The sequence below is a fragment of the Kwoniella europaea genome, chromosome 1 (assembly GCF_036810445.1).
Source record: "Kwoniella europaea PYCC6329 chromosome 1, complete sequence".
Classification (NCBI taxonomy): Eukaryota; Fungi; Basidiomycota; class Tremellomycetes; order Tremellales; family Cryptococcaceae; genus Kwoniella; species Kwoniella europaea.
The window spans coordinates 13,387,518-13,401,803 of NC_089487.1; the positions used below are offsets into that span (position 1 = coordinate 13,387,518).

At 45.8% G+C, this 14,286-nt stretch overlaps 5 protein-coding genes across 5 annotated transcripts; 3 read left to right on the forward strand and 2 right to left on the reverse strand.

Moving 5' to 3' along the window:
• Window positions 1–124: 124 nt before the first annotated feature.
• On the reverse strand, window positions 125–1,615 carry V865_005097 (uncharacterized protein; the record flags this gene model as incomplete). The annotated part of the gene is made up of 2 exons (XM_066228870.1): window positions 125–1,243; window positions 1,379–1,615. 2 exons carry the CDS (start codon window positions 1,613–1,615, stop codon window positions 125–127), a joined length of 1,356 nt encoding a protein of 451 aa, XP_066084967.1.
• A 1,725-nt stretch (window positions 1,616–3,340) lies between these two features.
• V865_005098 (uncharacterized protein) lies at window positions 3,341–5,320 on the forward strand (the record flags this gene model as incomplete). Its single annotated transcript, XM_066228871.1, has 5 exons — window positions 3,341–3,628; window positions 3,687–3,876; window positions 3,930–3,969; window positions 4,026–4,434; window positions 4,490–5,320. The coding sequence occupies 5 exons, from the start codon at window positions 3,341–3,343 to the stop codon at window positions 5,318–5,320; spliced, it is 1,758 nt and encodes a 585-aa protein (XP_066084968.1).
• A 181-nt stretch (window positions 5,321–5,501) lies between these two features.
• Window positions 5,502–7,595, reverse strand: V865_005099 (uncharacterized protein; the record flags this gene model as incomplete). The annotated part of the gene is made up of 9 exons (XM_066228872.1): window positions 5,502–5,755; window positions 5,815–6,045; window positions 6,094–6,325; window positions 6,384–6,664; window positions 6,717–6,863; window positions 6,920–7,135; window positions 7,195–7,273; window positions 7,332–7,347; window positions 7,405–7,595. The coding sequence occupies 9 exons, from the start codon at window positions 7,593–7,595 to the stop codon at window positions 5,502–5,504; spliced, it is 1,647 nt and encodes a 548-aa protein (XP_066084969.1).
• Window positions 7,596–8,748: 1,153 nt separating this feature from the next.
• On the forward strand, window positions 8,749–10,415 carry V865_005100 (uncharacterized protein; the record flags this gene model as incomplete). Its single annotated transcript, XM_066228873.1, has 3 exons — window positions 8,749–9,593; window positions 9,649–10,135; window positions 10,188–10,415. The coding sequence occupies 3 exons, from the start codon at window positions 8,749–8,751 to the stop codon at window positions 10,413–10,415; spliced, it is 1,560 nt and encodes a 519-aa protein (XP_066084970.1).
• Window positions 10,416–11,494: 1,079 nt separating this feature from the next.
• V865_005101 (uncharacterized protein) lies at window positions 11,495–14,195 on the forward strand (the record flags this gene model as incomplete). Its single annotated transcript, XM_066228874.1, has 10 exons — window positions 11,495–11,633; window positions 11,690–11,853; window positions 11,921–11,970; window positions 12,028–12,224; window positions 12,290–12,372; window positions 12,433–12,695; window positions 12,755–12,941; window positions 13,012–13,282; window positions 13,351–13,628; window positions 13,698–14,195. 10 exons carry the CDS (start codon window positions 11,495–11,497, stop codon window positions 14,193–14,195), a joined length of 2,130 nt encoding a protein of 709 aa, XP_066084971.1.
• Between the last annotated feature and the right edge of the window lie 91 nt (window positions 14,196–14,286).

Here is a 14,286-nt window from a genome sequence, read left to right on the forward strand (position 1 = left end):
AGATGCAGAAGATCATGGCAACCGAACAGCTTTTCGATCAAATCCTGAGGATGACATTCGCATACGTGAGGTTGAGGGATAGGACAACACATAGACTCATACAAACAATTGGACTACTATATCTTTAGTTTTCTTTCCTTTTTGCACGTTCCCAGCCTATTTCTGCAGGACTATCTACCCATAGCCTCATCATTTCAACCTTGAGCGTTTCAGTCAGTACCTTACCAACCTCCTTATCATTATCTGTACCAGTAGCATCTAAGGTATACACGCATCCCGTACCTCCTATAGCTATCATTCCCTTTGCGATCTGAGACATATCTGGAATACGGTCCAAAACACCTTCGAGAGATTTCTGAGATGTAGGTAGCTGATGGAAATCCAGAGTGATAGTGAATTTTTCGAGATTTAGTAGATGTCGTTTATCATTATGATCTAGGTTTAAACCATCTAGCGATCCTTTGGTATTTGCAAATGATTCTTCGACCTTAAGCAAGACGTTCAAACTCTTCAACTTGTTTCCGTTTCCAATTGACCAATTCAATGATCTGGAGAAGAACGAATGTATAGTCGTAGTTGTCAAAGATCGTTGACCGCCATAAGGTTCTGTCAGATGGTGCATTTCCAACTCTTCTAACAAACCCGAAAAGACCTCTATCAGAGATATCGAATTATGGTCTTCTTCAGATATCCCTAAACGTAATTTCCTTGGCATAGAAATGTCTTTTCCATCTTTGTGCCTTTGAGAGATATCCGTCATTTCTCTTAAAAGTCTTCTGGAGGGTAAGACACAAGATAGGTCTAGCTCATCAACGATAGAATCGAATAGACCTGTACCTTCATTCCAACATTTGTAGAACCGATCTGTGATGGAAGTAGGATCTTCATTGGCGAACGGGTATGAATTGCCTTCTCCATATATGTGAGTATATCTGATCCTACGATCCACCTCCCATTCCTCCATGGGGATCTTATGTTCCTCCAAATCCCTGAAATAGTATCCGCACGCTATATCCATAGAATCATCATACCTCTCCCAAAGAATCACCTTGGTCGGTGTGAAACTAAGTGGATCGTCAGATGATGAACCTGCAGATTGATCTTGAAGTATCAGATGTTCATCGTCCCTATCAGCCGATCGAAGTAATGGAAAGGCATTGAACAGGTTTTGGTTTAGGTAAACTTGGCGGTTATTTTCAAGATTGATATGACGGACCAGATTGGTATAGTATCGCAGTCTAGTCTGAATGGGACATGGAGCATGTATTTAGGTCAGTTGCCATTTTAGTCAAATCATCAAGAAAAATAGAATGGAATGAATCAGTGTGATCCGTCTATATATGCCGTGGATTCAGCGTCCATAGAGCTAGCTACTCACAACGTTCGTACAAGCTTTCTGAACTTTTTCATAATTCACATATTCCATCGATCTGTACAAGACTCTAGCAACGTCATGAAAGATATCCCTCGATAATTTCAGATTACTAGCCAAGTCGGAAATAGGGAGGTTCCCGAGGATGCTGACTCTAATGTGTTTAATGGACCAGACGCGAGCGGCAGCGGAGGTCCCGATATACAGAGGTGAGGGGAGCGGTGATGCGATATATTGAGTCATCTTGCTTCGATATTGCACTACTTGGACACAATGCGACGGATCTCACTGGGTTTCCGTACACGAGAGAATGTCGATATAGCTAGAGCTAGAGTGATGCAAGAAAGATGCGAGTTTGTTTACAGCTCGCGACTGATTTGCTAGCAATAGGTCAGCCTCAACTTTTTTTTTGATTCCATTCGAGCCATCAAGTTGCTGGACCTGCTATATCAAGTCCGAAATCATATCATGCATGACGACGAATGGGGCGAAAATCCAAGAGACCTTGCGATGATATGTAATATAATCTAGAGCAGCAACGAATGTTATTGAAGAAGGATGATGTTCCGAAGACACTAGTTCTGGCTCGACCTTTCTGAGCCTCAGCGCTAAATCCTTTCCTCTGGCGAAACAAGTTTCCAGCGAACCGAGGCTTCCGGTTGCTGTTTGCCCAATTCCAACTTTCTATCGCTGACCATCCTTTTGATTTCATCTCCAACTTCTCTGCAGAATGACTTGAGCTCTGCCAAACCTACAGTCGGGGTTCCAAAGTAAGGCGAATTCCAAGATAGCTGATGACGGATTCTATTTCAACCAAGTCGGTCCAGCAGGGGGCTTAGAGGAATTTAGGATTGTTTTCGACTTAGGAGCTATAAGCAAGAAAGGGAAATCGTCGAAATTTTACGACTATATACCTACAATACATCAGATCGCTGAAGCGATGCTGAGGATAGGTGGAAGGGAATGTAGATATAGCTCGGGGGTATTAGGGACTCTGCAACACAGCAATACGAGCTCGTTGCTGACTCGTCTACTGCGAAGGGAGATTTGGGAGATGACTAGATGTAAAGATCTAAGACCCGGATGGAGACGTTTGACGCCAAACGAAAGGGATTAAATCACTTCGTGCGAATGAATAATGAACCGTAGGTCGGTATCATTCATAATTTAGACACTCTATTATTTATTCGTTCTCGTTGACTGTACATACTGAGTTCCCAGAAATCATGCATGACTGAGTCATACCTATCGTAGGCATGTAACAATCAACAACATCCTCACTCTAGTGAAAGACAACTTGGCACCAGCGTAATCAAATTGATGCTAGAAAGTGATATGTTTGGACTGTCAACAGATCAGGGGGAAATGGTTTTGATGTCCTAGATCATCGACCTCCAATATCGCAACTGACAAAGCCCCTTTCGTTTGCAAACGGATCACGATGTGGATACACTTTGCATGTAGTGGGGATCAGTTATCCAGCTGAGATAAGCGAAATGGTAAAAAGCATACTCTATAAGGAGATTGGGCTTATTGTCGAGATTCAAGGGAGATCGGTGGGGTGGGAAAGGAGAACTTTAACAGAGAGAGTTTAGCTACTCTTCGTCATTGCACATGTACAGATCTTCAGTACTCTGAATCATACGTCCTCAGTCCATAGCTCAACATAACATACTGTTTCATACGTATTCCGACTCGCATGTATGATTGAGTACCGTCTCGGCTAGTCTAAGCAAACAGCATGCGATTCGAGTCGGTCATGTCCGAAGATGCTGTCATAGCTTCGACATCCCATCTTATCTCCTTTCTTCTTGCTCCTTTCTAAGCATTCGCGAACTTGATTCTCGTTGGCATTTTCGACTCGCACAGACTGATGGATATATAGGGAGGCACTTCTCTCCTGTACGGGCCCACTGTCTGTATTGACTCTCTGCCCTAGCATCCCAATTCACATACCTACATACAAATATGCTCGTTCCTATCCTCACCCTGCTTATCCATCTTACCTGTGTGCTAGGATGGACGATCCCACAGCACCCTTTTCAAGCTTCTTCGAAACCTCAGTCAAGAATCCTGTCGTCGGAGCTGATCAAGAGGATCGAACATCTTAGGCTCAAATGGGCAGTCAAGGGGATCTCAATTGGATTAGCAGCTTCGCCGAACACTTCTGACTTTGCGACGACAGAGGACAACTGTGCTCTGGAAGCTTTAACTTTCGGAGAGGCAGATAGGTATGGGAACAAAGTGGAAGGTGATGTGAGTGCTGTCCGCATTTTGTAATTTTTCATTAAAGAACTGAGTGTGGTATGAACAGACCCTCTTCGCTATTGCTTCCAATTCTAAATTATTTCACGCGCTTTCGGTTGGTCTTCTGGTAGACAACGCCACACTCTTACCTGATGGCGGTAGATTACAATGGTCAACAAAAGTCAAGGATATCTTACCCGAATGGAAGCTTATGGACGAATATGCGTCTGATCATGTCGATCTTGTCGACCTGGCCTGTGAGTAGTTCCGTTTCGTTCCGACCTTGAAAGCTGCTGATACAACTAATTAGCTATGAGGTCTGGTCTCCCGAGACATGATATATGGTATGGGTGAGCAAACTACTTCTCACATGATGAATCGTTGTGCTGATCGTTCTGTTCCATAGTGTTGTCCCGCCAGTAGATGTCGTATCAAACATGCGAAATCTCAGACCATCAACAGAGCTTCGGCAACACTGGCAGTACAACAATAACCATTATGTGACCCTCGGACTGATTATAGAAAGACTATCAGGCTTGACCTTGCCTGAATATGTCAAGTTACATATCTTCGACCCTGTAGGACTGACGAGTGCAACGTATAATGCTACTCAAGCCCGGGAGTCTGGTCATCGAAGTGATGGGTTCTCAAGACAGGCAGTCAATTACACAGCTTGCAAAGCGAGTATCGAACAAGGATCGGAATCGGTGGATAGGAATTGTTTGGGCGAGGCAGGGAGCATTGACTGGTGGATTGATGGCGATGGTCTGTGGCAAGCTGGTCCAGGCGGTGTTATCATGTCGGCGAATGATATGGTGAGTCGACCGGAGGAAACTCAGGTGATGGACCATGTCTGAGATGTCATCTTAGGCCAAGTGGGTGAAAGAACTTCTTCAACCATCAGTCCTACCTCCCTCGCTTATCCAAGCAGTGACCACCGGATATACAGTGATGGACGGACTCCCCACATATCCACAAGAAGGGATCAAAGCCTATGGTCTCGGTCAATGGATGTACGAATATCGAGGTCATCGAGTCCACGGTCATACGGGTAGTGTACCAGGTCAAATGTCACGTATGGTCAGACTACCCGACTTAGGCATGGGCTTCATGATAGCTATTAACGATGATGTATTCGGTCTATTCCTACATGAAGCTATCGCAAATTTCATCCTGGACGAATTCCTCCAAGTGAACGACCCAATAGACTGGGAGACGTTTGTCGCAAATCAGTCTATCGCAAGTCTTCCATCCTATACCGACGTACCTGAAAATCCTCGATTATTCAACACAACGATCGAAGGGAGCTACTACGATTCGGGATACGGCAACCTGAATATTGTACAAGTCCAATCTCTCGAACCTTTACTTGAAGATACCATCGTCCACACCCCCCTGAATGTGACTGGCCCGATCTACCTCGCTCAGCTGAACTCGTTATGGATATCGCATATGGTGTTCACGCATTTCGACGGACCCCTATTCAACTGGACGCTGGTATACACTGCAGATAAATGGGACGAAAATGATCAGAAGGCAGGAAAGCTGGGTAAAACTGAGGGGACCGGTACCGCCATTTTCACCGAAGATGGGTTTGGTATGTTTGGTGATTACTGGGGGAAAGGCAGTACCGTCCCCGGGTCAGTAGTTGACGAAGGAAAGGTCAAAGAGAATGCCGAAGTGTGGTACAGGAGGCTGTAGATGAAAGGATTTTCATCTGGGTCTTTTGAATACAAGTTTGCATTGGTTCTCGAATATAAAATACATGGGTTGTAGACAAATGGACAGTGGCAATAATAACGAGATATGAACAGATTGATTCTGACTGGCTTCCGGTTATGACCCCAGACCTCTGCATCTTCCTGGAGCAGAGTCTGTCATTCTACACCCGCTCTTGATGTTGGATATCTACCTTTGTATCGTCCAAGTGAACGCCCTCGAGTTCTTCGGCTGTATGAGCGAATTGGTCCGCCTTGGTGTATTTGAACTTTCTAGCAGGAACACGGTTTTCGAACAGGAGGTCGATCTCACCAAATGATCGATCTTTGGTCTCAGGGAGACGGAACCAGCACCAAATCAAACAGAGTAGATTGGTTCCAGCGTAGAATAAACCACATTTGGCTCCCCAGTTCCATGCTATGATCACGACAAAGGTATAAGCAATCTGCTTTCTAATGAGAACAAAAAATACCCACCCGTCGTCTGTATCATTCGTGGTGTGACTGAATTATTGAAGATACCAGTAAGATTGTATACAAATCTACCAATTGTGACTGTTTTGTATCGAAGTCTACCAGAGGGCGTCTCAGCTACAATGGGGTAACAGACTGGCCCAACAGTCGTCATGTTACAGAGTGTCGATACCACCAGAAGAATGCCAATTGCTAGATTCGACGCCTTGTCATCTCGGAAACCAAGTGCCCCGACTACAGACGGTGTCAGCAATGTTCGAGTTTTCTCGACTGATTACTCACTGGCGACGAGACACACAAACATGAAAGCGAGACCGCTCATATATAGAGTCGCTCGTCCTAACCTGACCATAAGGAACCAGGAGAGAATACCACCGACGATGTAACAGGCGGACAGAGAGATGTTCAAGTTGAAAGACTGGATTTCGTCGAACCCCGCCCTTTGTAGAAACGTGACAGAGTATCCAAGAATGGCATTTCCACAGAGAATCTGAGCAGCCCATACAACGCAATTCTACCAGCAGGATATAGCATCAGTCTTTAGCTGACCGGATCAAATTAAAGAGACTCACAATCTCGGTTCGTCTGAGATTGATACCTCTGAAGCACTCCAGGATACTGCTCCCCATAGTCTCAGCTTTTTCGAGATTCGTTATATGGGTTATATATGCAAGAGTGGCTTCAACCTCGCGATCGGTTGTTGAGGCAGGATCTCGAAGACGCCTGAGTGCTTTTCGAGCGACATCCGGTTTATCTCGTCGGACTGCATTCCAAGGGGACTCAGGAGCAAGATATGCTCCAATGAACAAGGGCAAGGGCCAGATCCATTGAAGCAGGAATGGCAGTCTCCATCCTTTGAGAGCGTTAGCCGAGTCCTCTTCTTTCAATCCATCATAAAGACTCACCCCAGTCCCCTGGGACGTTTACTACAGCCCTCACAACACCAGAAGAAAGCAATATACCTCCTCCCCAACACATGCAGATGAAAGCAGTCACGTATGGTCTCAATACAGTCGGTACAACTTCGCTCGCGTACGATGTGGACAACGTTTCTAATCACAGTCCCCTGGGTCAGCTTCGAGGGGCTAACCATAAGTACCGGACTTACGAAATACACCCCAACTGATACCACAAATCAATTCTCCCGCAGCTAAGACGGGTAGACTTGAAGCGAACACCGGGATGAAGATGGCTGCGGCCATCCAAGCCATGAAGAACATCATGGTATGTCGGGCACCAAATCGATCTTGAACCCACATGTTGACGACTAGACCAGTGAGTTGACCGAGAAGTGCGACATTACTCAATATGGACTGCCAAGAGGCTGGATCGAACCAATAGGGTCAACTTGAACAGGTGTTGATGAGGCAATGTTCTACTTACCCGTTATGATTTTTGAACCGTCTGGCTGGATGTCACCGAATCGCTCTTTAAATTGAGTTTGCCCATAGAAAGAGGTAATCTTGGAACCATGAGAAGTTAGTGTACATGCTCAGAATCCCACAAGGCTCAATACCCACAATAACTAGATCATAGCTGAAGGTGAAGCAATAGAATCAGCTGTATATCCGGCGATGCGCAGTGATCACTTACCCTTCCATCACCAGAGATAGTGACAAAAACATCGACCAGAACACCGCCTTCTTGTATCGGGACAGTGCTTGTTTGATAGTGAGTTGTTGATCAGCAGCATCGGCCTCCTGAGCTTGTTGAATCAGCTCTAGAGTCTCGTTATCGATGTTGCTGAGGGCAGCATGAGTAGTGACGACTTTTTCCGATTCCATGATGGACGATGTAGCGAATTGTGTTGGAGAAACTTTCGAGGTCCCATGGGGGTGTTAACATCATGCTTTTATATCAAGTCTACGCCTCTGAGCTCTACTAGCCAGTCTGTACGGTTGTCGATCAACGCTTCTGAATGAGGCCGAACCTGGGACAGCGAACCCAGCAAAGCGCAAGGGCAATAGATTCTTGACCAGATCATGTTTCAAGAAGTCAACTCATGGTTCGGTGCTTCTCGTCTCAGGGTAATAGTAATGGTAACTGCACTTAACCGGTGAATGCAATGATGCACCGAGATTAGATCTGAAGCTTGCTCTGCTCCCGTGGGGTATAACGTTACCACGTTACCACGTTATCCCAGTGCTTCTCAGCGTTTCCTACCTAAGTCACATGCCATGCTCTGGATGATGTCAGCAATATTACTTTGCAGAAAAGGACCGAGACGGTGTTAGTGGACCGGGATCACCGTGTAGGGTAATTTGTGCATTGAAAACAAACCAAAAATGCTCTATGATTCCATAAACAACAGCCCTCAACTCATCGAGTTGCACTTCAAGCTATCAGTGCTTCGCACTCTGGATCGTAATTCGTCCGATCTCCTTTTTCAACATCACAAGCAGATGGAGTCCAACCGACAAGCGCCGAATACCCCCAGACCGATCAAGCGAGCATGTGACCAGTGCCATACCCGCAAGGTCAAAGTGAGTCCGGCTTTCTGAGAGAGATGAAACTTGAGGCTCACCAGAGGCCAATGTGTAGTGCAATGGTCTGGAGCCTTGTCAAACCTGTAAGAAATCTCAGCTTCCATGCTCCTTCTTGAATCCTGTGATGCCCAAAGGACCGGTACCAAGGTGAATGGAACGAAATGTATTGTTAAGTCAATTGCTAATTGGAAAGTCCAGAGCCGGTCGACGACCCAGACCTCCAGGGATGAACACTCACTTGAGGATCTCTCGCTCCTCTTCACCCGTCAGATCATCTAGAGAAGACTCACTGCAGACCTGGATGAGCGATACATGGACGACCTTCGGTACAACGTTGCAGTCGGACAATCCGGTTCCTTGGACTTCGTCGAGCTGGCAGCCGGCTGAGACGCAATCTGCGTCAGCCGTTATCGATGAGTTATGGGAAGATATATGCGGTGAATCGTCAACGATGACCGGTGTTGGCAACGATCCTGGTCAGAGTTCGAACGATGTTCAGCAGAAGAGTATAAGTCCCATCGACATTCAGACCTCGGGGACGTTTGACAGCACAGGCTGCTCAATTTCGACTTGCGTCCCGATACCAGCTGGGGCCGCCCCCGTTGCAGATAGCTCCTCTTTGTCCGACAGTTCCGACTTGCTCTCAATGCTCACTCAAGCCGTCCGACCATCCACCACCCTCGACGCACCGCAGCAATTTTATAACAACTTTTCCATCCTGGGATCAACTCCCTTGCCCCCGGGATCAGTCCCATGGTCTATGCCATTCTGTCCTCCTGAGGATGTATCACCAATACTGACCCTCACCTTAGAGACTTTGGTCAAACCACAATTGGAGATCTTCTTCGAGCGGGTCTATCCAATGATACCTATATTCTCTCGTTCCTACATTATGGGCAGACTATTGGATGTCGAAGCTCACCAGAATCGGACTTTTGTCGCTCTGATCCTGTCGATGGTCTCATTATCACTTATACACCCTCTCAAACCTGAGGAGATACCACACAGACCTACAAGAGCTAAGCAAAGCAAGACTTTGATGGATGAAGTTATTCGATTGAGGTCGAAATGGGATTGGGCTTCTCAAGCTACTGTAGAGGGTGCAACTGCCAGTTTCATGTTGTTCGGAACGATGTTTGAGTTGGGCCATGCAGAGGGTTCTAGACTCAGGCTGAAAGAGGCTATAGGTATAGGTGAGCTATTAAAGCTGGATGAGGTCAGGACGTATACCAGTGTAGAGCCAGACGAAGCAAGAAGACGAATGAGACTGTACTGGGTCTTAGGTATCACTGAGCGGTAAGTTTACTTTTGTTCGTGATACAAAGACATTGGTGCTGATACGACAATCAAGCGCATATGCGTTACAAAGGTGCGGCAGTATTACTTTCCACGGCTCGTTGCATACACCTGCTTTCAAATCTCTGGATCCATCACAGGATCTAGCGTCTCGAACTCTACTTCATCTCGCCAAACTGTTCTCATTTGTCGATTCCGATATCGTATCGTGCTGGAATGGCAAATGCGATCCAACCATATGTAAAACTCTAACCAAAGAACGAGTGCAGTCGATACTAAGGTTGCTCAACGGAACCCCCGCTCAAGTTTTTGGGAGCGAGATAGCTTTTACGGGATTAAGCGAAGTACAACAAGCGGACTTGTTGATCACTTGGCAATGGTTGCGAAATCGCGTCTGGCGTCTGGCTGCAGGACATGGTTTGACCGGAGACGAACTGGGCGAAGAGCTTGGAGTAGGGTATGTAGTGGATGTAGCTAGTACGACTGTACTCATTTGCCGAAGATTGAGCTCCAATGCTTTAGAAGCTCACGGATGCGGTTTCGTAAGTGTTGTGTGTTCATCAAATCGAGCCGCTAGCTGATCAGAAATCTCAGGTCGAAAAGCTGTACGATATCGCTTCGATCGTCACCGAGTTGATGCAGACGTCGACGAAGTTGCAAAGTAAACTCATGGATGTGGCCAAGACGGATCAATGGACAGAACTGCTACAGGCCTTGTACACGTTCGTAGCATCTCATCGTAGTGGGATCTCATTTGTCCAGCCCATGGCTCAGGCCTTGTCCGTAGCCAATGGTGTTAAGCTGTTATGTGCTCCGACATAATGCGTGCAGAGCTTTGTATGAAATCCTTTGTATGCTCCGGTGACTGTATGCATGTAGCTGTCAATCGACTACGGTACACTGAAGAGCGATGTCCTGCTCAGTATCTGCAAAAATGCACATTTCAAACGGATTCGTGTTGTTTTCACGTATTCCATTCCGTTTCGAAGAAGCAGCCAAGGACGAACTTGCAGCAGGAATCGAGAAAGGATTCGAAGAGGCAAATTGCTATCATTGACAGTGTGAAATCATCCTGCAAGAATCATGTTCGTTGAGACCCATGATGACTGGAGAACTGGCTCCTGCAGGTCGTCAGAATGTGGTCCGAAGGCTCTCAATCTTGGCTGTTGATGAACATTGCAGCCGAGTCAAGATTTGTTTGAATGAGTAGGGAAGCTATTCAGCCAAGTAAGGTTTTGATATCCCTAGTAAGAAGATCTGGCATCAAGTAAGAACTTGGTGCTTCATCATTTTCTGAGTAGAGATCTAATCGCGCCGAGTAAAAAATCATCGGGTTGCGACTGGAAGGTATACCAGCCAAGTAATATTTAATTCTCTGAGTAAAAAGATGAGGCATGATGTAAGAATTAATCGCACCCAGTAAAAAAATACATTTGCTGCAATTTGCATGTGGAAGTCTGTTTCGATGGCTTCGAGGTTTGCCTGTCGTTTAAACTCATGGCAAAGTAAGGATTTTGCGTTCGGAGTCGAGACATCATTCTCTCACGTGAGCTTTGCGCACTTTGAGTAAGAAATTATAGGACAAAGTAGAGAAATTATAGGACAGAGTATAGAAATTATAGGGCAAAGTACCTTTTTGCATTTCCGAGCAGAAAGATAATCCGGTCCGAGTTAGGAAAATGTGAATATGCTGCCAATTTGCATGTGATCGCCGGTTATCTCGGTCCTATTCAAACCACTCTCGGCCCTTCTTGATTTACGCTAACCTCTTCATGCTCATCAATGAAACATCGCACTTCGACTTCCCTCCACAATGCTCTCGACTGTACTTAAAGGTTGCTGGACTGAGATGCATACCTCATCGGCCAAAGACATACACCTGACAAGCCACATTAGCGAAAATGGTACAAGTCAAAATCAACGGCACTGTCAACGGTCATAAGGCTTTCAACGGAGTGGACGGGGTCAATGGGCACGCGAAAGAAGATTACAGTAATATCTTGACTAGGCCTAGACCTCAAGAGACATACGATCTTACTTGTGAGTGTTTTCACCACCATGTTGTAGCCGAGCTCTTCTGATTCCCAATTTGTCAGCTATCGAGCCAGAATCATTTTACGGTAAACTTCGTACTCTTTATGCGGAAAAAGTGCTCAAGACTCAGCTTGAGCAACTCAAGAAACAAGGCAGTTACGATGCATTCAAGTTGAAATGGCATCCAGCGTATGAAGTTCGAAGGCTCTACGGTGGTAAAACAAGAGTAAGTCCAGACGAATGATCTGGTACCAAATAATGCCGATAGAGACCTGACGTTATGAATGTTGTAGACCGATGGTATACCCCCGTCATTATTTTGGGAATCAGACGTAGGAAAATGGTTAGTTATCTCCTTTACTTGGGTCCGTCGTCTAGCTGATGCATGCTTCTCATTCAGGCTTGAAGCAGCATGTTACTTCCTGTCTTCTCCTGATGCCAAGCGATTTACGCATTATGAAGAATTCGACGGGGCGATCCAAGAATTGGTAGATATGATAGAAAAAGCTCAACAGCCTGATGGGTATTTGAATATCTACTTTACAGTAGTGGATAAAGCAGGGAGGTTCAAGAATCTGCGGGATATGCACGAGATGTGTGAGTGTTTCTTTGATCGTTGGGCAATCCTGAGATATACTGATTCAAGATGTGACATCGTGTAGATAATGCTGGTCATCTATTGGAAGCTGCTTTAGCTCACTATAGATATACTGGATCTCGACAGTTCATCGATGTTATGATTAAGGTATGTGCCCTAACCTATTTATCGACAGACCGGAGAGTGGGACTGACGGGATGATATCAGAATGTCGATTGCCTCATGCACCATTTCGGTCCAGCCGATAGTCAGCTACACGGTTATCCTGGACATCCCGAGCTTGAATTAGCAATGTTGAGGTTATACAGCCTGACCCACGATCATAAACATTTGCAATTCGCCAAGTACCTTCTGGAAGCTAGAGGAGTCAAGAGGGATGATCAAGGTGGAGATACGTATTTCGTATGGGAAGCTAAACATAGAAAAGATGAGATTGTCGCCCCTACAATGGATACTATAGAGGATGTATGGTGAGTAAGCCTCTGTCCTCGCACGCTACCTTGGACTAATCGCTAGTACTTGATGATAGGTATCACCAAGCTCATAAACCTATACACGATCAAGAAGACGTCCTTGGTCATTCGGTCAGAGCGTTCTACCTATTGACGGCTGCTGCAGACTTGGGCGGATCCTTCTTGAGTGACGCAAAGAGGTTATGGTCTGATGCGGTAGATAAAAAGATGTACGTTACCGGTGGTTTTGGAACTGAGCCAAGGGTCAGTATGCTTCTTTCCCATAACTCAAATTCAATGACATATCATGCTCACCGTGGGTGCTCATCGACAGATCGAAGGTTTTTCTCGTATCCCGCATCATCTCCCTCAATCTACAGGTGAAGGAGGATGTTACGCCGAGACCTGCGCTTCCATCGCCGTGATGATGACCTCGGAACGAATCCTTTCCCACGAGCTCAACGGGAAAGTCAGAGATGTACTGGAACTGTGCCTGTTAAATAACACACTCGGCGGTGGGAGTTTGAAAGGTGATCAATTCAGTTACGCGAACAAGTTGGCAAGTTGGGGAAACGAGGACGTAATCCGACACGACTGGTTCGAAGGTCAGTCTTTCATTCTCTTCTTGCCCAGTACGCGAGCTCTGCTGACATACGGATGATGGTTATTGTAGTCTGCTGTTGTCCTGGTAATGTCAGTAGACAGCTAGGTATGCTCGGAGGATATACGTGGTCGGTTGACATTGATGAACAACAACGAACCATCAATCTGAACATTTATATTCTCCTTTCTGCCATTCGGAAGATCCCCTTACCCAACGGACAATCGGCTACAGTATCCATGCGCAGCGAGATGCCATGGGAAGGGAAGACTGAATGGGAATTTAACGCTCCGGAAGGTTGGAACTGGAATGTTAGAATACCCAAACCGGATTATGCTGAAAATGTAAAGGTGAGTCAAGTTCAGCACGCCAAGCCGAGCGATCAGCCAATCCACCAATTGACCAATTCGTTGATATAGGTTTCCGAGACTGTCGAAGGGAGCGAATCTGGATTCCTGAATGTATCACTCCCAAATTCCTCTACTCTCACTCAATCATTTGATATGCCTGTTCGATTACTTGCACCTCACATCGCCACAGGTCAGGATACCTTGACTGTCGCCCGGGGTCCCATAGTCTATACGGCAGAGGCATATGATAACTCCGAGATCGAAGGGGAATACAAGCATTTCGAAGGTGTAGGTATTACCTCCAACACGACTTTCGAGGAAATCCAAGAAACAATTCATGGTATACCTGTTATAACCCTCCACGCGAATCAACCTGCTTATGCACTTAATCAAGTGAACCAAGAGCAAGCCTATAGAGTGGTCAATGAGCAAAATCCAGCAAGAACTTGGAGCAGGTTGGATAAGGGACTTAAGTTCGTTCCTTGGTTCGCGAGGGGTAACAGAGGTGGTGTAGGTCATCTGAGGACAGGGTTTTTGAGAGCTGATCAAGTGTTAACTCGAGCATAAGCATGTGATGGAAAATCAAATTTGGTGTATCTAGTAATACGAGATATTTTCTCGTTATTGTCTAAATTCTGTAGCAACGTATGAATTATGT